The 26,948-nt window shown below is 41.5% G+C and overlaps 2 protein-coding genes across 2 annotated transcripts; one reads left to right on the forward strand and one right to left on the reverse strand.

Moving 5' to 3' along the window:
* Positions 1 to 762: 762 nt before the first annotated feature.
* LOC112563137 (uncharacterized protein C4orf22 homolog) lies at positions 763 to 4,434 on the reverse strand. Its single transcript, XM_025236899.1, has 6 exons — positions 4,286 to 4,434; positions 3,664 to 3,794; positions 2,743 to 2,833; positions 1,939 to 2,081; positions 1,235 to 1,364; positions 763 to 1,025 (listed from the first exon to the last, which is right to left on the reverse strand). Exons 1-6 carry the CDS (start codon positions 4,391 to 4,393, stop codon positions 927 to 929), a joined length of 702 nt encoding a protein of 233 aa, XP_025092684.1. The 5' UTR covers positions 4,394 to 4,434; the 3' UTR covers positions 763 to 926.
* Positions 4,435 to 4,633: 199 nt separating this feature from the next.
* LOC112563128 (trichohyalin-like) lies at positions 4,634 to 24,591 on the forward strand. Its single transcript, XM_025236887.1, is given in 15 exon segments — positions 4,634 to 4,913; positions 5,656 to 5,833; positions 6,225 to 6,274; positions 6,277 to 6,437; positions 6,823 to 6,931; positions 9,009 to 9,106; positions 10,281 to 10,360; positions 11,078 to 11,186; positions 11,507 to 11,604; positions 11,989 to 12,063; positions 12,549 to 12,649; positions 13,418 to 13,545; positions 16,357 to 16,512; positions 20,347 to 20,574; positions 23,246 to 24,591. Coding segments are annotated over 14 exon segments (1,701 nt in total). The 5' UTR covers positions 4,634 to 4,913; positions 5,656 to 5,681; the 3' UTR covers positions 23,402 to 24,591.
* The last annotated feature ends 2,357 nt before the right edge of the window (positions 24,592 to 26,948 follow it).

Raw genomic sequence — 26,948 nt, forward strand, 5'->3', positions numbered from 1 at the left:
AGATTGGTACCAGTCTCTGAGTGTTATCTATGGCAATCATGTCCAGAACTGGGAGGTGTTTATTTAGTAGAATGGGGTTGAAAGGGGAGGGGGAGAAGACAGGCCAGGTTTGGTTTGGTTGACTTTTTTTTTTTTTTTAATTGGTGCTTTATGCCAAGACAGTAACTAAGGCTACATTATGACCCTGTAAATGGGCGCCACATGCAGAGAAAATACAGCAAGCACTTGACAAGATCTGAATCCAAGACACCTTATCCCCATGAAACTGGTAACAAGTATTTTAACTGTTTTACCACAGTACTACTGGAAACAAGTATTTTAACTTGTACAAACTTTAACTGTTGAATCATCAGTGTTGATAAAAAGCACTTTTAACTGTTGTACTATGGACTGCTTAAGGTTAGAGAGGGAAATATGTACGTGACCTGACAGACAATGTAAAAGTCTTCCCTTTAAGAATTAGAAAGATAGTTGCAATGGATTTAGACTTTATCTGCCCTTTTGCTTCACAGTAGTCAACAACACACAGAATAAAGTTACTGTTTGATTCTTCAGAGTGGGGTACTGGAATATATATTTGATCCCTTAATTCTTCAGATATAAAACTTTATTTTTTCCTCCTCCTGCTTTTTTCTGTTAATATTTCTTTATCCTTATCATCATCAATTAGTTATTATCAAGGCATGATGTTATCGAATGCATACAAGCAAAAGATATTTGATAAATGAATCTCAAGAAAATATTCTCACACAAGAAAAACAATTCATTAAACAAACAATATTTATTTACATGTGTATTTACACATTTAAAATTCTCACCTTTGTTAATATTGTCCTTGATATGTAAAATATGTGCCTTAAAGCAGCAACAGAAAAGTCTCTCCACTACCTTTATAAACATTCTTGTATATTTCACCTAAAACCTGTTCATGTCTTCCTGCGTGTAATGTGGTCATAGATAACAACCTGGATGTACTTGGGAGTCTCCACAACAGTTCTGGTTGAGTTGTCGCCTGGTGTTAGTGCCTATGGTCAGAGACAGAATTATTATGACAATTATGGATTTTTGGCTTCTTTGTTATTTAAAAAAATGGGTAAACAAAGGTAAATATACATTATACTATTTTCAAGGTAGTGTCCTTCAGTTGCTTCTGTAATAACATACAAGTTGTCTAAACAGATTTTTTTTAGATTTTCTTTTCAACATATATAACACATTTTTTTCTCTCTCTCACCTTGGGGTCTACATTGATAATTTTACGATCCCGCTTATTCTTAAACAGAAGTCCAGAAGCATTCTCAGCAATGACTTGGTAGTTTGGTGTTGGATTGGAAGTAGAGGTTTGTGTTTCCCAATTGTAAAAACTGAATAAAACAAAAAACTTTAGATGTTAAACTGCAATATAACTAACCTATCATAAAAAAGTTCTTTTGTCACATACTATTAGGTTAAATTATCATTTAAATACTAATATCATTCAACTATTTGAATAAAAGCTATACTGGCTGCAGAACTAAAAATTACAAACTTCAACAGGAATAATTTTTAAGTTAAATAAACTCACTAAAACAATTTACGTAGTTTCAAGATGTGTGTAATTAAGCTAAATGCAACCTTTTTTTTTGGTGTTCATAAATGCATGCTAAACAATCACATAAAAGCAATTACTGATGTGATATCCTTCCACTAAATAAAATAGAAATGTTAGTTGTTTCTTTGTGCTGTATACCCTCTAATTACCTCCCTTTGCCTAGTATTACTATTGCTTAGTATTTCATAACTACTTAAAAATGGAATGTGCTACTAAATCTTATATTCTAAATATAATAATCTCAATTATTTTTTCCATTTCCTGTCAGTTTGGTCTGTTTCTTGCATTTTTTTTTCCCCTGAATTGTTAATATGGTTGATAATTAAGTTCCTTTGCGTGTGTCTCACCTCAAGTCTGAGGCTCTGGGCAGAAGTCGTTTTCTACCTACGAAGTATGGCTCAAAATCTTCAGTTTTCAGGCGATAAGCATAATCAATATATCCTGATATTTCCTGACCTCGTGCATTTTTGTCACGAATGAATATAATTGTCTAAACAGAAAAAAAATGTTTTTAGATGCAGCTTGTAGATATTGATAAAAATGTTAGTAGAATTAATAAACATCGGTTTAGACACTCGCTTTAACTATATTCATCATTTATCATCCTATTGATCACACATAAAAACACAGCAATCCATTTAGAAATTACAGAGCAGAAGATGCATCAAAAAAGCTGAAAAATGAAATCATAACAATGATGAATACACTGATATATTACCCTCCCATTTACAAAAATTCTAAACACAAATGAATCCATCATTTCACCCCATTAGTAAAACTGTTAGTTTCTCTCAAACTTAATGAACTCATTCTACTGAAAAAGTGAAAACTGAATATAATATCAATGTGAAATATCTTTGACCTAATAGTATCCTACTGCCCATCCAAAATAATAATAAAAATAAATAATAATAATAATATGCTAAGTAAAGCTATGACAGTGATGACAAACAGAAATTTATATGTTTTTAAGAGTGAAGTGGACCAAACCAAAACAAATTTTTAAAAATTTAGAAGTTAAAATTCTTCTCTAATGTTGCATAATAATAGAATGCAAAATATGAATTTTCAATGCACTTCTGTAAACGCTAAAATCTGCATGATGTGCTCTGTTACACAGCAATAACTATGTTATTAGTAGATAGGCTTACTGTCATCTTCCCGCTTCTGTTTGCTTCTTCTCGTGTTGCCAAAGCTCGGAGAAAAGGATCTTTCAGCTCTTTGCCCGTACTAGCTAGAGTCCTGAAATGTGTGTGCATGCACACCCACACATACATGTTTCAGAAGGTCTGATTAACTCAAAGCACTCATCTCCTTTTCATGAAAAATATCTACTTCCTGATCATTAAATTTTGGCTGCTAAATAAATAGAAAAATAACTAAATGTCACAAAACTATCGTTTCAAATAAGTTTTTATAACTAAATTTAGTAAAAATGAAATGTTTAAGATCTTTAAACAATAACATATTTTTAACTTTGAGAAAATCTGTTAATATCAGATTACCCAAAACTGCTTTTCAAAAATGTATTTCTGAAGTAGGACTACAGTAAAAACTTAATATTCTGTAAAAGCTTCCAGTTAATAAGTCTCTTGGGTATACTTAAATCATCTTTAAATGAGTAAAGATTATCCACAATAAAGAAAGCCACAAGATACACAGTAGTTCTGATAATTACACCTCACAAAAGTGCCAGGAAACAGAGCAACATCCAACAGAGACACGTTTTTGCTTCCTTCGTTACATTTAAAAAATAATAGAAATCTTGTTGTCAAGTTTAAACCAAGGGATTTGAACTTGCAGAAATAATTCAGATTTTATATTTAGCATTTACTTCTCCAGCTTCAATCAAAAAAGACCTCACTTAACAAAGGGTGTGATACAGCAAGTCAGCATATCACCATGGTGTTAAAAAATGTATCATGGTTAAATTATTAAAGAATGTAGTACATACAGAATATTTGGTAACTTACCAGAAGACTAAGCTATAACTATTCTAAAACCACCTGTGTGTTTCAAACCTCAGAAACACTGTAATTTTTTTTTTTTTTTAAATTCAGTAAGCAACGCACTTTTGCTGACTGCGCTTTGAAAGTCTGCTGGCCTCCGCGGCAGCCTTCCTGGCTTCAAACTCCTCCCGCTTCAGCACCTCACCACTGCCACGATAACCAAGCTCAACTAACTGCCTCGCTAGTTCTTGGTCCTGTTTTTTAAAAAAAATTATGAACTCATGACTCCTGAAATAATGCAAGAATTAAAAATAATGTACCAGAAAAATAACTTTTCTCTAGCGTTTTTATTTTTTCTACATTTGTAATGATGTAATGCACAAGAAAACTACCTCATGTACAGCTATAGCTGATGTTACAATGGACTGCAGGAATGATAGGTATTCTTTATAATTGTTTACATGATCATAGATACGCGTACGGATGTATATTAAAGATCGAAGTTTACATGAAATAATACCAGGCCAGGTACAGTCTATTCAGATAATGTGATGCCCTGTCATTCAAGTAATTGAAACCATGGTTTCAGATAAAAGTCACCTACCACGAAAGGTCCAAATAGTGGGTTTTTTTTTTTTAACAAAAATATGTATTTCATGGGCAGTGATCGAAAGGCTGTTATCGTGGTAATAAGACAATAATGATTTTAGGTAAAACATTGATATTTAAATAATCTTACTGTTACCTCTAAATAGTATAGATCAAAAGAGGTGATCTGTGAGTCCAAAAACTCTTCATATGTGTTGAATTCTGCAACGATATTATCGGTGCCAGCTGCTGTTTCGTCGTCCATCTTGACTTGTATACACGGACTATTTACTCACTAAATGAGACCGTCTCTCAAATATAGTACATACCTAATGTTATGGTTTTAATAAATAAATTGAATTATTTAGAATAATATAACAAAATTAATGTTACAATTGAACATAATGCTCGAAAATCTGATGTATATAGAAACTTTTTTTCAGAATTAAACCTTCCAGTTAAACGGAAATAATTGGGGATGAATATACGTAGCCTAGGTGACAGGGAGAAGTCATAAATCCAAACTGAGTTACATTTTAAAAAAGTCGTTTACCACTCGTTATTTAATGTTTCTACTTCATAACCATTTAACAATTGATTTATGTATTCTTTGCAATACAGAAAAGTTACCGTTCCTGATTAAGCTCTCGGCTTGTTTCTATAACAACGCTGTAGTTGCATTGCTATCTTCACATAGCTACCCAAGCTGAATAATTGCTATGAAATCGAGTTTTCACAGCTTTTCGTAATGGTTTCTTGGTGCTCATCGCTCAGAAGTGTTTGAGGTGAGATACTTGTTTTGAATATATCTGTTAATCAAACTCGGGGAATGATATCTTCGGATTCACTGTAAGGTTTGACTTCAGAAACACTGAAAATCGCAACCTATTTAAAATCTGTTTTGATTATTCTGAACATCGTGATCGTTTCCACTTTATGTTTGCACATAAAAATGCATATAAAATATTGGAGAAATTACACATATTCAAGGGAAGTTGTTTAAATTTTGAAAAGGAAAAAGAAGTGGTTTTCATTAGTTTTTAATATTATATTAAGGTAATGTATCTGTAAAGGAAATGTAGATATAATACGCTGCTTAAGTTTAGTGAGCAGGTGGGAATAATCTAATCGGGAGGTCAGTCCATTGATTTTATAATTGTGGTGGGTGTCATCTCCATGCTTACTTTTACTTTAGGGCAGTAATCTATGATTTGTTCCATCCAGTTCCTATATTTTTACCTTTCAGATTTAATTCTGAGTTATTTTGTATTTGATTTGGTTGATCAGTTGCAGTAGGCCCGAGTTGCAAATCTGTTTGAAATTTAAATAATTTTTAATAGTTTTTTTTTTACTTATTTATAGGTTCAAAAAGTTGTTTGAATGGCTATACCTTGAGAATGTTTTTTGCAAAAAACAGTTACTTCTTTGCATGATGACCACTATATGCCGCATATATCACTATACCTCACCAGAGATTATAGGAGGAGACACACTTTAAAGCATTTGGTGATTTGTATTTGATTTCAGTTGAAAAGAAGTAACATACTACAAATATGGTGCTAACTGATTTACCTTTTAAGCGAGGCAAGTTACTGCATAGCCGATATCATAATATACGCAGACCAGTCAGTGCTCCTCCTGGAAAAGCAGAAGACACAAAATCAGAAGATGGCCAGGAAAGCAAAGAATATGCAGCATTTCTCAAGTATGGTGCTTTTCAAATTGATTTGGGGTATTGTCTATGCCTTGTGCACAAAGTAACCAGTTTACCTCATGTTTTTCCTTTTTATGATAGGGTGAATGAAAAATGATGTAATACACAGTGGTTTGATTTTCAAACAGGGAAAACTATAAGATAAATTTAAAAAAATAAAGGTAAACTGTTGTTTTTTTTTCTAATTTGGTTTTGTTTCATTGTATATGTTATATTGATGTGAATTATTTTCACCTTGTATAAAGCAGATGATGAAAATGATTTGTGCAATATTAAACAGCGAGGTAAGAAGGTATAACTATATTAACACTATTTGCATTGTTACATTTTCTCAAAGGATCAGCATCTTTTAGTAAATATTGGAGCGAATTATTATTTACAGAGCTCAGGAGAGGAAAGTCGGACCGGATGGATTTCTTGACTCAAGTCGCTACACCATACATTCGTGATCAGGAAGGAAAAAGAAGATAAATCAGTAGGGAGAAGCAAGCCTCGTGCCTTGAGCGATATTTCTTCTCACCCAAATGTAGTCAGTCTAGCTGCTAAGATAGAAAAAGATGAAAGGGACTACCAAAGAAGAGTTAAAGTTGTTGAGGTAATTCATGATTTTTTTTTTTCAGAAAATAGTTTATAAATGTTGGCAGGGTTTTTTTAATGTCATCAGTTCTAATGTTTGAATGAACATTTATCAACATTTGAAACTTTTAGCATCTAAGGTTTTTAATTGATCTCATATGAAACCAGTAAATTGTGTTTGGAATGCACATAATCTTGCTGTGAAAATCATTCTTATCATAATCCTATTTTTAGGTTATGAGATGTCTTTACTGATAAATAAAATCTTCTAGTGTCATCTAGTATATCATCTAGTATGTCATCTTAGTATATTTGGCTTATGGATACATTTTTTTCTCTTACCAAATAACTGTCTTGATTGTGAATTATATATTTTCTCTATTTTGTATCATTCATAACTTCAGGATCATATGTGGCAATACAAGCAAGAAGAACGAGAGCTGAAACGTGTAGAAGGCGATATCATCAAAAACCAGCGAGCTGTGCGTCATACTGTTAGAGACTTTGGAAATGGTGGGCAATCGTTTATATTAAAATTTATTACAAAAGTAATAATGACATGTTCAAAACTTTCTGCAATAAGTGGATCTTTGTTGCATTTTAAATTTTTTGCTGTTAAATGTTACATTGTTATGTTGTTTTTATTACCTTATTATATTATTTTTATAAAGCCCCATGAGTCATAAGGGAACGGCACTCTGTGACTCTGAGTAAGTCGGTCTGGTTTTAAGGAAGTAAAACCTCTTTTCCTCGCTTTAGCTGTTTTAAAGGAGTTATTTCCCTTGCTATTTGAGCCCTCGAGCCTCTCATACTCGTATTGTTAGATGTTTATCCACTCTCTTCTTTTTATCATATTTATGTTCATTTGTAAATGATGCACAGGTGAGACAGACTTGACAGCAGTTGCTTTTATCTTAGTTTTAGCAGCAGTAACATTATGCTACAGCTGTCATGTATGAGTCCAAATGTCAAATTAGCTCCACCCTTAGAAAGCTGTGTTGTTTTCGCAAATGAATATTCACACCTGTGAGGCGTCTTCCTATGACAGATGGAGTATGTCTGATGTAAGGCATGGCATCCACATTCGTTTGAGAAAACCACTGAATTCATACAAATAAACCATTAGTTTTCACATAATATCACAGTCATTAGAAGTCTGTAACACAAAATTAGAAGATCACATTTTCAAATTTTTATGTCTTATATACATTATAGCAGCAAGCATTTGATTTTTAAAAAAGGGTTTTTTATAAATCCGTAGTCAACATCAAATCAAAAGAGAGTTTAAGATAACAAATGTTATTTAGCTATAGATTAGGTAAGGTACTTTGCCAGTCTTATAAGAGCTAAAAATATTTAAAAACATCCCCAGTCCATCTAACAGAATTCTAGCTGAAAGCTAAATAGTAAATTTGTAGGAGTCATCTTTCTGACACAAATATAGTTTTTATTTATTTTAATTGACATGAGCTGAGAGTAAGATTTAAAGGTCTTTTGCAGGAACTGCCTAGCTGGGAAAAACTTTCAAAGTCTCAACAGGCATCATTTTCTTATTAAGACTTTAAAACCAAGGCAGAATAATTCTTGTCACCCAAGAGATTTAGACTATTGGTCCATGATTCATTCTGACCTCCAGTATACTTAATTTCCCTTCCAGATATGGCATTTGTTTATAGGGCTGGATCAATGTCCTGCACTGCAGGTTTGGATGCAGACTTAATGCTGACAAACATTAGTCACCACCCCATCATCAAGACTCACATTTTAAATTCATTCACACATCAGTGTCTTTATCAGTTCGTTTAAAAATATCGTCAGGTAGCGATAGTTTGAAAATATATTTGTGAGTTGATCTTACAAGTTGTTGGCTTTCAGTAACTCGCTGTTCTTAAAACAGGGAAATACATTTCACTCCTTTTTTCACTAAAAATTATTATTATTAAAAATCACCAAATAATAAAATTTTGAACAGCACTTGCGCTTTTTCCATATTTATACAACATAGATACTAGACTTTCTATTGTAAGCAACACCTAAAACACCTTTCACTTGTGATAATGCTTCTTTAGTTCAACCTGACGCCTGACAAATGAGACAGCTGTAATTCAGTAAAATAAGCACACAGGTGTTTGCTTAGTTGTTATGAGAAAAGGCGAGTTGCTGACATAAATGCACTGAAACTAACTCTCTAAATGAGCGCTTCCACCTACGCTGCGCCCTACACCATGTTTTCTTCCACCCTGAGCTGGCATGTTCCTGTCTGCTTCACTTAAAACGTAAAAGATTAATAGCAAGCATGTGCCGCACAGAAAACGTGACACAATGTGTGGCTAAGTTGGCCAAAGTCTGACAGTAATGGCTTTGCAAAATGGTTTTCCTTTTATATGTATATATACTTAAAAATAGAACAATTGGAGAACGTTAAAATGGTAGTCTCATTTCGTTGTTGTCAGGTACTTAAAAAACTTTTATCATCTACTTATAATATAAACTGCTTTTCTGTGTTCCGCGTCAGTGTGATTATCAGAGAGTGTGTGTGTGTGTGCGCGCTCGCGCGCTTGCATTTGATTTTACTTCTCGTGCATTTCAGCCATAAATAAGAAGCGAATGGCGGAAGATAAAAAGCTAAACCATTCTCTGGAACGGTTTACACACATGCAGCAAGAACATATTCACAAAAAGCATGAGGTAGGTGCTATGCTCCCTCCTGATTCATTCATTACCTGATTCCCCCCCCCCTTGTGGTTTAACCAAGGAAAAACGGGTTGTCACACAATGGTTCCCTTTTTGTTTTTTCTTAACTTCTTTTAGTTTGTTCATTTTTTTCTGACATCTTTTAGAAATGTTCTCAGGTGGGGCAAGTACGAAAGTTACAGGTGGCAGCTTCTAGGCAATCCAAAACAAGAGAAGAATGCATGATTAGAGAGAAAGAGAGCAGTAGGGGGTGGAGACAAAGTTTCATCTGACTCAGATTTTTGTGTGTGTTCATTATGCCTTGCGGTTACACAACTCACTCCTTCCGTGTTACTCTTGTTATTTCGTCTCTGCTCCCCCAACAAATGTATAGCTCCTTGTCGTGTGTTGTTTTGCTTGTATACATCGATATCCCAGATCCATCAACTAATACGAAGTCCAGATTTAGCTTGATGAGCAAATATAGAGTTTGCTTACCATGCTGCTCATCAACAAACTTACTAGAAGACATCAGAAGTGGAGTGAAGCTCGTGACTGGTGGCCACTGATGAACTTGCTGTCAAATGGTTTTTGCAGCGGACGCGGAAGCGCATAGAGCAGACAGCACTGAGTGGCAGGGAGGAGAGGCAGCAGGCTAGGAAAGTGTTGTTGAATGTGTAAGTCCTCGCTGGCTGTCGGTGGGTAAGGGTGTGGCAGACACGCCAACAAAAGGAACTTGAGCATCACCGTGAAGGCAACGTGCGATGGAGTGCTTACAAACATCCTATGCTAACGGATCTGTTTTTCCTTGTGTAAAATAAAAATTAATGTTCATTTGACCAAAGAGCATTTCCTACAGAAACAAAAAGACAGGGATAGAAAGTTCAACCCACGCGTGGTCTAGTAAAACGAGAAACAGTCAGCTGGCTTGATTGGTAGTTGTTGAAACGTGAAGTCTATGTTGCCTTTTTCTTTTCATCAAAGGGCAACGATGCATTGATGTTTAATTCTATATCGTTTGCTACCTGGTCATGCTATTGTCTATGGTTGTTTACTCCATTGCATTCCGCCTTCACATGATGCTGTGGTCTGTTGTCCTTTAAAGAAAAAATACGGCTAGTGTTTGAGGAGGTAAGAAAACCATTTCCTCCTTGGTCTTATTATTCAGCATGCAAACTTGCACTTTCAGATTGGATCAGATCGAACACATCAGAACATTCTTACAGATCTACAGGAAAAGGCACAAAGCAGAAAAGTAGAAATAAAGAAGTGAGTGGTGATATTATGGTGATGTTGTCAATACCAGCAAGTCCTGTGAGTGTAGACGTTGATGCATGGGCTGTAGTCAAACTTTGCTTTCAGAGCGCCGCGTGCAAGCTAAACACAAATCTTTGGGTGTGAGCTTATACTCATAATTTTTCCTAGATATTCCATCGGATGAAAATTAATTCTGCATATCACGCTAAATATTCAAGTATATGCTTGGCACGGCCAGTTCCAGTTTCTATAGAAAAAAACCCTGCTGGCATGCATAATTATGGCTTTCATTTCCCCCATAAAATGTTTAATTTCGTGCTAAAGTTATAGATGCGAGTATAAACTTCCCATAAACCGTGCTTTAATTCTGAGTTAAAGTTGCTGTTTCAGCACAAATCTTGAAGTATCGGGAGAAAGTAAACTATAAATTATGGTAGACTAATGTGACATTAGGATTAGCACATACGTCATGTTACTTGTCCGCGCTGTAACGATCAAAGCTCCTCCACCTTTTGTGGTAAGTGTGTGCCTCGTGCTCGGCTCGGGCTTGAATGATTTACGCATCTGTTCAAACATAAGCTCGTCGTTTTAGAAACTATTTTCTAGATTTTCTTTGTTGTTGAACTGTTTATAGCCTCTATCTGACTGTTACCAGATCGTGTGTGAACATTAGCAGACTATTTATTATCGTAATACACATCTTTCCTACTTTTATCTTCATTATATCAGAGGTGACCTCTCGCGGCAGTACCAGCAGAAGCTGTCGGCCCTGGAGTTGAAAAGGTCGGAAGTCATGAGGCTTAGTCAGGACTTCGAGTCAAAACTACGTGCGAAAGAGGTGCTTTACTCTTCTTTACTGACTTTCTATGCTTAGTATATCTGAACTACAAAAAAATTTTGACTGCCGCCTAAAAGACTTCTAAAGCGACACGGCTATTTATTACAGGTCGCTTTTTAACTGTGTAATTGTATTGTATGTTGTTGAAAAAATACATTCTACTTATAATTGCAAATAATTCGTAGCTTTGATAATAAATCTTTAACAAGATAGTATTCTTTCTTGTTAAATCGCTTAAATAACAAGTTCTTGCTATGTCACCAGCAGACGATACACACGCCAGGTCAGGTTGACTTTTTTCCCTTCATCTCTGTTATCAGGAGGAGCAGCACAAGCTGAAGAAGGAGCTGGCGGAGCTGGCCATCACTCTAAACATGGAGGCACAGAAGGGTCGTGTACAGCGTTTCGAGAATGAAAAGTAGGACTCACGACTACCCTTGCAGAACCTCTATTTGCAGGCGATTCTTTTTTACCTAAGAATTTCGGGAACTGCATCCGTTAAACCCCTCTTCCCCGTCCCCATATCTATTGCATTTCTTTCTGTGCCAAGTTATCTTACTCTTGTTTTCCGTACTGCTCACTCTGTTTTATGTGAAAAGGAACAAAACATGAAGTTGCATTAACTACATACTTTGATGAGGAAACACTAACATTCTCATTACTGCTAAAACGATTTAAAATAGGAAAAATTAAGACATCTTGACCAAGAGTTATAAATGTGAACAAATTTGCTTTTGATACTCCTGAATATTTGGTGCCATTTACCTTTGAAAAACTTACATATATTCCCTTTATGTTCCAGGTCGCATAAAAAGGAATCGACCAGTAGGATTCAAGAAGACCTTGACAGCGAACGGAATTTAGAAAACAAGATGATGTGAGTGAAAGAAAGGTCACGCGCTCCACTGTCACGCCTCGTTGACCTTGTAGCTGACCACCCACAAACATTCAACACTCTGTCTCAGAGTTGTAGGAGGGCTCTACCCGTCCTTTTGTTTAACTAGGGTTTAGTCTCAACTGTCCTTTGATGTATTCAGGGAAGGCTAGCACTAACCGGAACTCTCCTTTCATCTTTAACTGCAGGGAAGAGCACCCGTGAGTGAGTTGTTGATCAATCGATTGAGTGGATTAGCGTCAGGAATAGTGTCCTAGGGGCCACACTAAAGCAAAGAATCTCAGTTGAGACTTCTTCACGGTGTCATACTGTATCATATTTTCTCCGTGCAAAGAGGATAATATTATGCAGGGAGCAGTGAAGCAGTTACAAGCGATGCAGGAGCCACTTTCTAAAGAAAAATTATTATTGTTGTTTAGCATCTTGCGATTACCCGGCTAACATCCAGTTTGGCTCACTTTCGGCAGGAAAAGTGACGGAGACATCAAAGGAGCCGAAATGACCAAACGTCGGTTGAGTGCGGATTTGGCCTTAACAAAAGCTCACCTGGACATCAAGAAGCGAGACGGTAAGGACTGGACAGTCCCACACCCCTGCAACTCACCCACCCTCACTCCGCGTCCCTCCCTGAATCCATGACAAACATCACGAAGGCGCCTGTCCTTCCCCCCACATAGCAATACCGTGCACACCAAAGCGAACCCTTGTATTATGAGCAGCTTGCCGTGACGTGGGTAACAAGGTGGACATCAAAGGTAAACCTCACGTTTAGTGACGTATCTCAGTGAGCATTGCCGGTTTGGAGCAGCTTGTGTCATGTCTGCGGCGGCCTTTTGCAAGTTGTTCGGCTGTAGCTGCTGCGAGATGGGCGGGGAGTGAGGTAGTGGGGGGCTGCCACTGTAGTGAATCGAAACCTCCGGGCGTATCTAAACGTATGGGTATAGTCTGCGCATGCGCATGAAGCGAAACTTCACCACCGCCTGGTAGTTGTTAAAATAAAATGGCATTGCAAAATTATGCAACTCTTAATATGCTTTGATCATAACATCCGGTGAGTTGCATATTTGCTTTTGCAATGTTTTGTTTTGTAATGCTTCATCCTTTACTTTATTTCAAGTAAACTACCAGGCGGTAGTGAAGTTTCGCTTCGTGCGCATGCGCAGACTATACCCATACGTTTAGATACGCCCGGAGGTTTCGATTCGCTACACCACAACTATGTGCGGATTTCGTGTTTGTTCGGATGGCTGATGGGTTAGGTTAGTTTGATGTTTTTATTGTCTAGAGAGAGAAAACAGGTATCATGTACGCCTTTGTACGCTGTTATGAATTTCAGAGCAGCGCCATCTGACGGACACCCAGATACGACTGGAGGACAACACGACCACGCAGCGTCAACTCAATGAAGCTGCTCGCTCAGCCGAGATGGACCTGAAGGCCAAACAGATAGAACAAAAAGTAGAGGTGAGAGGTGCTCTTCAACCTCCTTACAACCCACTGCCTAAACTCCTATGAAAAGTGATACCTAACAAATCCACTCGTACTTCCGCTGTCCAACGAGCGTTTGTTTCTGACCACCACACCCTTATCTGATAGGCTGCCTATCCCCTCCCTCAACCCTCACCTTTATTTAATCCGTAAACAAAGATGCAGGAAATTCGGTTGGAGTTTTTCTGTTGCTGTTTTTGAGTTCTTTGTAAACAATTAGTCGACATCGACCAGCAGCGGGAGAGGTGAGTGATTGATGAAAGCACTACGCAAGACACTAACGAGTGGAAAGCCCAAAGATAGAAGAGATAGTGTCAACTACAAATCGGTGATGTCTAAAGTTCTAGTCCTACAGGCGACAACGTGGCGGTGGCACTCGCGATAATGAAGTCTTTAAAATCTTGTCTGAGCACTTGCAACAAGCGCGGGACTCCGGCGTCGAAGAAGTAGCGGCCATACACCATCTGCAATCAGTGGGCGAACACTTTGTCAAAATAATGCAGTCAGACGGTCAGGTGAGTCAGGCGCTAGGCATCGCATGCTTACATCACACGCCAGCTACAAAGAGAGGCCACTCGCTAACCGTCACCTGCCACATGCAGGTAAAGTAAAGGCATTTTTTCGGGTTTTATTTACGATTTTACCCGTTACCTTTTTTCTTTATTTCATCTTCTTTTTTATTTTTTATTTATTTTCTTTATCCCTGGTGACGGGAAGGGCGTGTGGAGGTGGATGGTTCCAGCATTCCGCAGCGCTTCCAAGCCGTGACGTAGATGCCCGCGCTGATAAGAGCCTCAACTATGTCTCTCGTGAACTTTGCTCTTCCGGGTAGGTGCCAAAAGGTACGCAATGTAAGTATTCGCTGGGGAGCTGTCTACTAGGCTCCCTGGATCGAGCAGAGCAAGAGAAACGAGAAGGTCCAAAGATTGCTAGCCGGAAGATGTCCAACACTCGCAGACTCTTTTAAAGATTGGTCTGGCGAAGCAGGGTCGGAAATATGTATTTAGCGCCATGTGTGTTCCTAGCTGCCCTGCTCAAGGACTTAAATTCATACACCTCAACTCAAAACATTCACCACTGACAGTCGATCGTCCATTCTAAGATAGGTCAACATACGACTTCTGGTGGGACCAGTCTTTAAAAAGACATAAAAAATACGTCGACATTTTATTTTCATTATAGGCAGAATGGCTTAATAATGGTTTCGTACCTATGTGTGAAATTACCTGCTTTAACAGCGAAACCAGAAACTATTTCAGCAGACTGTTCTTTGACTCGCTTTGAAGTGTAGGGTCGCTGCCACTACATTCACACAGTATTTGTTAGATCGTCAAGAAAAAAACAAATTGTTAGAGGTTAGTGAATGGTGAATGGACGTGTCGGTTTTCAAGTTAATCGACTCCGGGGTGGTGGGGGTATTCCTGGTCATCCTTCGGTGTTTTCATTTCATGAAAAGATGGCTTTTAAAAATGCAGGGAGACTTTTTTACAGCGATGCGCTTGCTGCAAGAAAAAACATGTTGCTGTATGGAAATGACAAATTAGGGGTGGCAGGAACTGCAGTATCGCGACACACCCGAGTCCACTGGATTTCGGCGGGTGACAAAACTGTGGGCGATGGCCGGGATCAAAAAGAGTCTCGTCTTTTGACGGTGGGCATCGCCACCCGGTTCTGGCGAGACCTGTGTTCTTTAATGGCGAGATCTCGTTGCCTGCCGTCTTTGTGCAGCCGCTGATTAGGTTTCACCCTCCGTTTCTCCGCGCTAAGAGGACCGGCACTGCGGAGACAGGCGACAGGTGGGCACCGTGCTGCCTGCAGCTCCTTCAGTCGACGCCTTGTAGGTCTTCCAGGAGTGATAATGATGATTGATTGTCGCCACCCGATCCAGCCCACCGCTCACCTGATCTGCGGGTACTTTCTCACGGCTTCGCTTAAACATAATCACAGACGTAGGTGACTGCAAAACGAAGTGGGGAAGAAAGATCGGAATAGATAAGCCTGCATTACGAGAGAGGAAGATAGAGAGACTGACGGGTCCCCACTGTGTTATGGAACCTTGGCTGAATATAGACAATCGGTGCCGTATCCCGGGTTGCTTTTGTTATATGAGATCGGATGCAATGTGAAAAATTCTACGTCTGTGCAGACTGTGAAGTGCCCAGGCCTGTGGGGTCAGAGAAATGTCGAAAGCTCTGCAGACAAAATGCCAAAAAATGTTCGGACAAGTCAGACGCGCACGCGCGCGTGTATACAGAAAGAGAGACTTCAAGCCCTGTCTAGCGATCGGTTAGGGACTGAGCCTGATTCAGTCAGTGCGAGTTTCGTTCTGATTAACTGCTGATCAACACCAGCTGGGTTCGTGTTCATCCGTAATCGGTTCTTAGTTCGCCAGAACAGTAGCTGCAGCTTCGAAAATGATTGCTGCAGAAAGGGCGCTTTGCCGAGCAGTCTTTATTTTATATGATATTCAATGTGCTCCAAAGACATCGCTGCGCCTTCCACAAATTAATAAACAAAGCTTCTGTTATATTCTTCATTTCTACTTCAATGCACGAAAGCCAAAGAGATGTTTTTCTCGTCTCGAGCCAATCAGCTGCGAGATGATACATTTCATTTGAAACGCCCTATCTTTGTAAATTAAGAATCTTAACTGGAATTGATGACGAATCGCTTGTCTTTGTAAACCTGGTTCAGACCAGGAAAGAACATCACATTAAGAAATGGCCACAGGTTGCTGATGAGTCTTGTCCACGGAACCCGTTACTAAAATACGATGTGTGTGTGCAGGCTCACAACCTCCAGCGCCTACACCGCCTGCACGCTAGCATTCGCACCAAGAAGGACAAGGAGGCCGCCCAGCAAGCCGTGTGGGAGGCCCGCTACAAGGTCCGGGCCGCCGAGACGGAGCGCAAAAAACACGAGGACTCTCTCGCCTTCTTCCAGGTAACAGTCGCCTTAATCTTACCAATGATTTCAGGTAACAGTCACTTTCATCTTGTAAGAGATACTAGGTACCAGTCACTTCGTCTACTGAAAGATTCCAGGTGACAGTCACCTTGTAATAAACAGATTCCAGGAGTTTTTACTTCCACTTACGTTGCTAGAAAGTCCACCTTAGAAATTCCCAAAGCTAGCTGACTTCTTTCTTCCTTGATCTCTGCAAACCCCCAAATCTTTTTTAAACAAGAACGGCTTTCACAGCTTACCTTGCTTTGCAGCCATGATAAGAAACATTTCAAAGTCACACGACTATCCTCGGCCATGAAACTTATTTTAGTACGGGAAAACTAGATTGCACATTATCCCCCTTTCCTCCCTTAATGTCAGTTTATTGTTATGTAATGATCTGATGAGTAGATAAAGCTTGCTTATTAATCAAACGTGGAGAACTGGGAATGCCGGGACAGGCCTCGATGCTTCTTGATTCTCTCCTTCACCGCCTGTCCTGGCTGCAGATGATATATCTCTCAGGAAAGTCACACATGAAAGAAGCCGTGACGATAGGTCTCTACAGTAAAACACCTGCGTGCTGGAGATGACATGATGATTTATCGTCATCACCCCCCATGGCCGATGGCTTGGAGTAGGGGACACTGAAAAAGAAAAAGTTGTATGGCAGAATCTGTCGAGGAGGATGTATGTGCTACTTCGACCTGTAGACAGTAAACTTGATCTTCTGATGCGTGTGTGAGTCAGAGAGAGAGAGAAAGGAGAATGGCCTACTGCTTGCTTACCAGGGTAATTTACACCACACATTTCCAATTTTAAACAGACATCAAACTATTTAGCGAAAGAATGTTATAGACTACTTCTAAACGCATGCACAACACAAATTTCAAACATTTCTAACTGCAATCGTTTTAAAAAAGATAAAAATATTAAGCCAAATTTTCAAAATTTTCTTCCATCAATAAATGCTAAAGTAAGAATTGTCTTTTACGCCGCAAAACTGCGCAAGAAAAGCTTTTCATACTCAGCTGAAGCAAACTACTGAATGCCTAGCAGAACATAAAATAGTTGTTGATGCGATTCCGATGTAAACAGAGTGAGTAGGATGGAATATGAACGCAGCAGAGTGTAAGCAGCTCACCACGCGACTCCACAGGTCAACTCCACCGCTACCCAGACATTTAAAAAAAAGTTTGCAAATGTCCTTTTTGAGAATTAAGTGTGACTGGTCCCAGACCGCATGTGTTGTGTGTGTGTTGGTGTGCGTGTGTGTGTTGTTTGTAAAGTCATAAATCGATGCCTTTCATCAGAGTAGAAAAGACTGTCATTGTCTGACCTGAGTCGCAAAGTCTGAAGACCTCGGCGTTCATTGCGCGTTAGTGAATATTTAAGCTCAGGTATTTGCAGCTAAGTGTAATTAAACTTGGGGCGCAAAGCCGGCGACCAGTTCCTTTGAAGTGCCGTGGATGTGAGGCGTGCTTCACATTGCGCCAAGTCGCTTTCGATCATGCCAACAATTAACTCTTCATCTCCAGCCAACAGGCTTCTTGCCAGGAAGGGTGGGATGGGGCGGGGGCAGAACGTGACAAACTTGCCGTTAAAGAGAAATTTGTAATGTTTTCAGAACTATAAATTACATTTTTATTTTTAAACCCCTGGCTTCAACAGGTGATATTTTTATTGAAGATATTAGCGAAGTTTCCGAGCGACGGTATTTCAAAAATGTCTTCCTTTTTTTTTTTTTTTTTGTCCTTATGTCTGCCATCACACAATTATTGCGCTCGGGCATTTTATACCCTGTCGAGTTTAGACCAGTTGGCGAGAGATTGGCAATATTTTTTTTTAAGATGGTTGTTTAAAGGAACCCTCTCTGCTTGTTGGTTTATATGGTCATTATATTATTTTTTAGGAAGGGGTTGCAAAAGAAGGTGATGGTAAATGCAGTGCATAAAGAGAACAGGCCTCAAACATTTTAATTGGGGAAATTCCATCTTCTGTTTGTTGTTCCACCCACTTTGAAACGGTCGCCGAGAACTCATACATGATTTATTCCAGATCAACATCAAGGTATTTCAGAAGAATGTGGGGAGAAAAGGGGAAGCTGTTAAAAAGTTTTAGCAAAGAGAGTAGGCACCTAGTAACGGTTCAGCGCTGAAGTAGAGACAGATACAATCTGAAGAGCAAGATTTGGTCAGGCATGACTGAAGTGTCACGTGTGCATTTATTTTACACAAATTACAGAATTTCTTCTTCTCTCTCACTTTTCTCTTATACTTCCTCTTACTCCCTCGCTATGACCTAGTCTTAAAATTGGCATATGGCAGCGGTCTGCTTAAAAAACAAAAGTCGTTCTGGTTTCAAGATCCTCGCTGACCTTTACTGAACTAATAAAATCTTGTCAATCTCGGGAAGTTGGTTAGTTCATCAAATGAAGCTAAAGTACTTGCGAGGAATGTGGAAACAATGAAAATTGGTTTCTTCTCTTGAAATAGAAATCCTGATTCTTCATGTATCATCTTCTGAACGAATGTTTTGATCCCGGGAGAGTACGGAAACAGTTATCACATTTACGGGTTAGAACTTGGCCACCAGCAGCTGAGGTCTTGGCGGTTGATGCACATGACAATGTATCGTACAAGCGCCTCAGCCCTCGGCTGCCAGTAACAAATGTACATAAGTCTGCGGCTTTCTTGGCGATGCTGCTCCTAAACACGGGCCCACCTCAGCACACATTTCTGGTTTCTCATAAAGAGGGTTGTCATCAAAGCGTCAACCTTGCGCAGCACCTCAAAAATATTGACGCCATTTTTTCCCAGTGGTTATGCCCCCTTTTTGTCAGTTAACCCTCTCCTCCTTCTCCTCCTCCCCCTCCTCACCCACCTGGTCCCTCCCTTGCTAAGCAACCGCGCTTCCTCCCGATGAAAGCTTCCGTCAGAGGCGAGCCAAAGACGGGCAGGCATCGGTGGTGGCGTGGGATTAGCGTGTCAGAAGTGATCAGCGTTGGCCTCGCATGGCCCGGACAGGGAGGAGAATTGGGGCCCGCTGGTTCCTCCAGTTAGTGGCCCCTCGCTTTTCTGCTCTGGTTGGACGTCACAAAGATTGCAAGTGATGGCTGGCTTTGCTAGGCGCCACGACAACAACGGAGGTGCCGCAAGGTTTTGGCGTTAGCACCCTCTCGGACTGCTAAGCCTTGCTTAGGATTTGAGACCGGATAGGAAAGGAACAAGAGAGACTAGGGATTTCAGATACATCGGGTTTGGTACAGACGCAGATTGTACCCTGCAGTTTCGCAATAGCTTCCTCATCCCCCTCCTCACCGCCTGGCAGAAGTGATGAAAGTAAATCGAAGGATGGGACTGAACATGGGACTTTGGTGGCGGGAAAGTGAGTGGGTTACTATACTCACCGCTGATTGACTCAGATGTAAAAGGTGACAATTTTGTACAAGTGTCGCATAGTTTTGCGGAGTGCTGCTTATTTAAAGGAGACAGGTATACCATGAACGCAGTATTCCCGGCGACTATAAAAACAAGAAAAAGGAGAAGGGTCAGGCTGTCAGTCAGGCTCCTTCAGACGTAACTCACTGTGTACATGACCTATTGACACAAACTGCGAGACTTTCTCAACCTGGGGTGTGAGCTCTCTCTCTCTCTGCCCTTTCCTCCCATAGTAATAACTAAAGAATCTCTTTCAAAAGACACTCGCTCAAACTGTTTAGCTTCCCAACGAACACGAGCTGTTGTTGAGTGTATGTGTGCCTGTCACAAGTCAGAACTGTTTTCTTTAGGTTTAAAAAAAACAACAATTAACCGTCAGAAACGTTTACAGAAACTGGTGACCAAGGACCAGGAGCGGGAGCAGGCGCTGTTCGCCAGCGTGCGGGAGGCGGAATACGCGCGGCAGCAGCACGACGCGGAGGTGCGGCGTCTCCAGCAGCAGCTGCACGCCATGCGCGCCCAGAACGCCCACAAGCTGAAGGAGGAGGCGGTGCGCTGCAGCCGCACGGAGAAGGAGCTGCAGGAGAAGCTGCTGCGGCAGAAGGCGGAGCTAGACAAGGTAAGGCGTCTGATGTGCAACAATCCTTCCTGCTATGTTAGCTCGTGATCGGGTCTCTTGTTTAAGGCTAATCTGTCAAAGCTGCGAGCACGTGATGACACCTGAACTAGGTACTGACGTCGAGACCCTGGGGTCCAATGTAGACAAGTCCGATGTCACAAACTAGTTTCCTCATGCTTGTCTAATACCTCGTGAAATTACGAAGCGCGACACTAACGGCTGTGCTATCAGAGAGGCGGGGGTGGGACGAAAGGGTCAAAACATGGCACCTCTTGCTCGGCCCCTGTAGGGCAGCCAACTTATCCTTATCCTCTGGTCCTCATCGACGCTTCCCCGAGCTCATCGCCTCCACAAGCGGACCACATGGCCCGCGCCCCAGGCAGATGGCGCTGTGCGGGCCAGGTCAGGGGCGGATAATCTGATTTATATGGGTATCCTCGCGCGTGGCCAAACAGCCGTCCAGACACAGCTGGGCCTTGTGGCCAGACTTTCGCCCTTTGATTGTCGTTGTTCTGGTGGCGGGGCAACATCTTCACTTCCCACCGCCGCTGTCGGCGCCCCCTGGCGGTCGTGTGACATTTGACCTGATCAGGCCAGGTGGCTGTGAAACCTAATCCAGTAGGGTGGTCTTTTTTTCAATGATTGTTCTTGTTTCCCCCACCTTTTTTTTTTTTTTTAGAGTTTCCAGCTAGTTGGGTAGCTGGCAAAGAAAACATTTGCGCTCGGTGAAATAATGGTACATAGAATGCTTTGTTCGCAGTCTGTATTTGGGTGCACGGACCTGTTACGTGTACATATCCCAGATCTGTTCCAGATCACTCGTTCAGCAAGAGGCTGATATCCCACATCAGGAACTACCTCTTCTGCTAAGCCCCCCAAACATAAAGTGTGTCGTCTGCAACAGAACCTTCCGAAAAACGTGAACATGAAATAACAATGCAGCTGTAGGCCAAAGGTTAATGATTCTTGCCATAAATATCTCAAAATTTATTATTTTATTTTCTAAATGTTAATCGGAAAAGAGTTTCTTTGGAAGCGCAATAAACTGGACACAATGTGTCGACTTGTTCACTCTGAGGTGACGTCCAGAGCCAGTCGCTGCTCCCACCCGGCGCCAGGAGAGGTAGTCACGTGTCTTTATTTTACCTCCAGATTTCGTCATTGTTTGACTCGGGAACCGAGATAAACCGGCCTGCAGTATCTTGGCAGAAAAGGTGTAAACTCGCCTGGCAACAGTTTACATTACGTCAACTTGTCGGCCCCGCGCTGGCGTCTGGCAGGCTGACCTTTCAGGACAGAGGGCGCGCGGTGGGTCGCTGTCTCGCGTGCTCCGTGACGTAAACACGCGGAGCTTTGGGCGCCCCCGGCCCGTGGCCTTGACGGAGAAGAGGGCAACACGCGCAAGGGGGCGGGATTGTAGCAACAGCGGGTCAGCCTTCCCTGTCCCAAGGGCCGCCTGTTTACGTAAACAGCGTGCCAGGTGGAGTTTGATCTCGCCGGTCTGCAGATAGTATCACTGACGTGTTGTGTGTCGTGAGCGGAACCTGCGGCGTGAAGGTTGAGGTATCTTTCTTCCACCACAACCACCACCACCCTACACACACACCCCGTTCTTGTTGACGCCACACCTACATATGTGAGTAACGGGTGTAGTCTCGCGGTAGTGTCGATGAGTCCTTTCCGGCATGAGTATTGGTTTGTTGGTGTATGCAGGTAATTAAGTTTTATGCGCATGACTACAAGCAGCGCCCGATCATGGAGAAATATTATTTTATTATATAATCCGAGTCACCAAGTAACCCTTTATCTTTGAGGGACAAAGTAGGACTGGGAAATAATCCTGAGCCTATCGTCCTCTTCGTAAGAACGGAAGAGGCAGATAGCCTTTAGGATCCATAAAAGCCATGACGTTGATTAAGCACAATCTATGCAACAGCAAAATATGTTTAGAGATGTCAGACCAGTCACCGTGGCAACCGTTTACTCCAGAAACTCAGTTTTCTTTGTGTGAAAAGAAGTGCAGTTTGTCGCTTGGGGATATCGCGCGTTTGGCGCAGGACGTCCTAAGTCTTCAAGGACTGATATGCTGATGTCTTGATCAGAGCAGTTTACTACCACTAAAGGTATACAATGTCTTAGTGTCAGTAATAAAGCGGTAATAAAAGTCAGTAATAAAACTGTGGCAGGGGTACTATTTGCAGCATCAGCTGTCGCTTAGACTACTTTTACGTACCCGAGAGAATCTCTGACTCAAAGGTCATGGCGACATCTGTTCTGTCTTCCTCCCCTCGTTAGTTCTCGCTGTTTCTCGAGAATGCTCGGCCTGCAGACCCTGTTGCCATTCCTTCCTTGTTAGCACACCGCAGCCGTTGTTATGACCTACAACCTTGAACCCTAAGAGACTGCGTCCTGCGTGTGGTCCCCGGAGACGCTGCGACAGGCTTTCAACAACACTGGCGACGGCCTAATCCCGCCATTCGCGGCTGTATCGCGACTTGCGCCGCGTGGTCCTGCGAGGTTTGGCGTTTGCTGAAGTCAGTCTTTCCTGTACCTGGCTGTTAGTATTTGTTAAAAACTGAAGACAACTGCGTGTAGTTGCCAAGTATGGTCATGTGATGTATGTTTGTGCCATGTGTGTATTATGGTCAGTGATTTTGCTTTGTGTGTGCAGATGCACGCGCGACGCGAGGAGAGCTACATGCAGCTGCAGGCGCACCGCCACAAGATGAGAGAAGACCAGCATCACCTGACCGAGCACGAGCGGGAGCACCTGCGCCTGCAGCGCATCGGCACGCGGTCCGAGGTTGGCCCCGAGCTGTACGCTTGACGGCGGTCATCACTAGACCCTCGTGGCTCGCCTCGCACTGTCGACGTCTTCACACCGCAGAGTTGATCTCGCCAGCCACCTTCACTGTGATACCTTATTGCCTCTCTTTGCGGGTGCTATTTCTTCCTGGCAAACTGTTAGGTCTTTAGGTGGGCACTTCGAGCATCTGGCCTGCCTAGAGAGAGTGGAAATCTGAGTTCTCGGAAGATTTAAGTCTGCTGTTCTTGCCTGATATTGAATATCAGTTTGTTGTAATGTTGACAGTTAATATTTATCTTTGTTTGCTTCTCTTGTTATGTGATGTCTTTATTCTCTTCTGCCTTTGGTTTCTTCACGGCGTGAACACCACAAGTGCTGATATTTTAGATTAAGTGACCTTGTTTAACATATCCCTGCAATATCTTTATCCAGCTCAATGTTGGTCTTCGTTGTCTTGTGTCATCTCGTCTGTGCGCATGCGCATGCATGCATCGCGCATTATTGTACATTTGTACATGGAAATGGAGTGGAGTAGGGATGTCTTCAAAGGCTTGTATCACACAGATTTAAGAAATTACTATGAGTTAAATACATTGATTCGAAATAATTTTGCGCTTGGTTGGCCTTCTTGGCCGGACACACATGCGGAATACCTAGCTATGACTCAGCCATTTAACGGTGGCTAAACATAGCCGCGTATTCGACCACGTGGACCTATCGTGTAACCGTAATCACATCAATGACCAACTATTTATTACAAGAGACGGGCGTGCATGTCTCGGTGTTGTGATCAGGGCAGCAGACTTTGGTCAGACATGGCCATACATTTACCAACTTTCGGGCGACGCTGCTCAAATTTCGAATTTCGTGACAACACACTGCACACGCCTCCTTTCTCACAACAGGAGAGCCAGATGCATGACACAAACTCTGACCCCAGACCATGTCCTAGTGGCCGCAATTTTTGTTGTCTGTGCACAGTCGTTACGTGTTCACGACGAAGAATATCACGTGACAACAAAAAGCTAGCGGGCGAGAAATAGAAAACAGTATTAAGGAAACATTTTGTATATCTTAACATTCACCCTGCCTTTATCACCATACGTTTATTTCCCTACACTTGTACAGAAATAAATATAATGTATTGAAGTATGTCACTAAAACCACCTGTGGAGAAAATCTGTCTTTGTAATTAAAAACTTTTTAACGTCTTTGGCATTGACGATCTGTTCAAGCTTGTTTAAGGATTGGAGAAGGGAAGGGTATGCTTACCCGGAGTGCTGATTAAGCTGGATGAAAGGGAGCAGAACTTAAGAATAAAATTGCACTGAGTGCCCCATATTGGAAGTCTCGGTTCTGCAAGTGCGAGAGCCGTAATCAGTTGAACGACCAGGGTTCAAGTCCTGACCGCCTTCTTCACAAGGTCGACAAGACGGCTTAGGCCGGTGACGGACTTATCACCGGGAGGGTCCGCGCCATCGGAGATCGGCGACCAGCGGCTGTAGACCGAAGGTGTTCCCCCGCCTGTAACAAATTAGCCGGCGAGAGTAGGAGCACTGGCCACACGCAGCGAGCAGCGGGCCTGTAATAAATACATCCTCAGCCATTCGGCTAACTAGTCTTGCCGGCGTAGGCTGCATGGTCGATGTGGACTATAAGGGCGAGATGGCTCTTGAGGAGCGCCCTGTAGTGTAGTGGTTAAAATACAAACTCTGCTGGTGTGTCTTTATCCCTTGCAATTTTTCGCTAATATGAAGGGCGAGGTTACAGAAAAAAAAAGGGAGGTCCTTTTGTAACCTTTAGGATTTTGTTAAATTTTTCGAGGTCAGCCATTTTTTAGGGCATGCCTATGTCCTCTCTCTTTCGCTGCCTCGTTTTCCCCAACCGACAGCTGGGGAATCGCTGCACGCCTCCGGGTGGAAATGTTAATTCTCTAACGATCTAACCAGTCAACTATCCTCTTCCACCCTGTTATAAAGGGACTTTGATGGAAAAGGTAGCGGGAAACAACAATCCCTCCCACAAGAAATGGAAGGAACCTACCAGGACAGCTGTGACAATTGGTCTTTCACCGAAGACTGACTCCGGCTGCCGATGGTGCCTCTTGGGTGTACCATAGCTCCTTGCAACTCCTCGACGACAACGACACGAGCCGTTGCTACGTGAAGCGCTGTGTGCACGACGCAGTCGCCGCTTATCACCTGATGTCACGCTTGGGTTGTGTCCGCTTTGGCGGAAGGCGCCCTCCACATACTCCCTGCCCGAGTTATCAGCCCTTGCTCGGCAGCAGATGCACGGTCCATGACTGCCAGCGGCTCCTGTCGGCTGCCTCCCTTGATTTGACTCACCTGCCCAAGGTGCCCTCCCACCACCACAACGGAGCTTGCGGTAATGCATCCCTTCCTTCTGGAGTCAACCGCCATGCAAGACGTGTGTTTGTTTGTTTGTTTGTTTGTTTGTTTGTTTGTTTTTGTTTTTTAAATTGATTTGGTGCTCCGTTGGTTTCTTTGTTTGTAGTTGTTTGTTTTTGTTTTTTGTCTTAGTTTTTTTGAAAGACGATAACACAATAAAACAAACCCCTATTTATTATCCAGTATGTTTGGTCACATCACTTGTTCCATGACCAAAAAAATGTCTATTTATTCTTGTCGAAAATTCTTCTTAATAATATTTATGTCCTGTACCCTGTATGTTACACATGTTTGAAGCAAACCTTTAAAATACAAAATGCAAGGGTCTGTCACGTTTCTGCGTTGAGTTCATTATTTTTATATTCTTCTGAAGACAAATGACATGAGGTGCAGACTTCAAGTGGCAATAAAATTCGGCGAAGTCCTGGCTTTCGTGCAAGGTAAGGAGAGCATTATCCATGCGTTTCTTCTCCGTCATTAGGTCTCTCTGGAAGCTGGAATCGAGTACTCCTCGCCCTTATGTTAACCAGATGCCTGAATCTTCTTCCTGACAACAGAGATTAATCAGTTCTCAAGGGGGGAAAATCTGTTGAACGAGACAGCAGTTTCTAAGAGACTCTTCCTAACCTCGAAGTCTTTTTTTGTCTTTCTCTCTTGCTGAGGGAGTTTGCACACTACAGTTCAGATACATGGGCGAGGTCTGGTACGTCGGAAACAAGAACACGCACCCAGTGTTCCAGTTTGTTTACATTTTATATTTCCATTTTTAAAAAAATAGATGAAATTGCATAGGTGGACGACGTCGTAATTTAAGATAACAAAGAACAAAGGGAGACACTGAAAGAACTCGCAAGCTAGTTACGGATGGCATCACAGCAATTGCTATCTTCCCTTTGAAAGGTCTAGTTCACGCGATCAAACATGTGTCGTCAACCTGTAAAGTTTGGAAAGGACATCAAGAATACCACTGTTTAATTACTATACTATCCTTACGCCGCCCATGAATAAGCTTGCTCAAATCAAGCAGTAGATTAAAAGTTCACGATTAAAACTTTCGACAGAAATGATTCCGTAGAAACCTATAAACCCGGCTTGCATGTGCGTACGTGCCTGCGTGAGTGGGTGAGTGTGTAGTAATTACTTCTGGAAACGCTGTG

The sequence above is a fragment of the Pomacea canaliculata genome, linkage group LG1 (genome assembly GCF_003073045.1).
Source record: "Pomacea canaliculata isolate SZHN2017 linkage group LG1, ASM307304v1, whole genome shotgun sequence".
Lineage (NCBI taxonomy): Eukaryota > Metazoa > Mollusca > Gastropoda > Architaenioglossa > Ampullariidae > Pomacea > Pomacea canaliculata.

What these genes read in the sequence shown, in the direction of transcription:
- LOC112563137 (XM_025236899.1), bottom strand. Translation starts at nt 4,393, where the DNA reads ATGGACGACGAAACAGCAGCTGGCACCGATAATATCGTTGCAGAATTC. An exon ending in ACAGAAGCGGGAAGATGACA is followed by an intron (nt 2,082 to 2,742) that starts GTAAGCCTATCT and finishes TTTTCTGTTTAG; the next exon opens with ACAATTATATTCATTCGTGA. An exon ending in CCCAGAGCCTCAGACTTGAG is followed by an intron (nt 1,365 to 1,938) that starts GTGAGACACACG and finishes TGTTTTATTCAG; the next exon opens with TTTTTACAATTGGGAAACAC.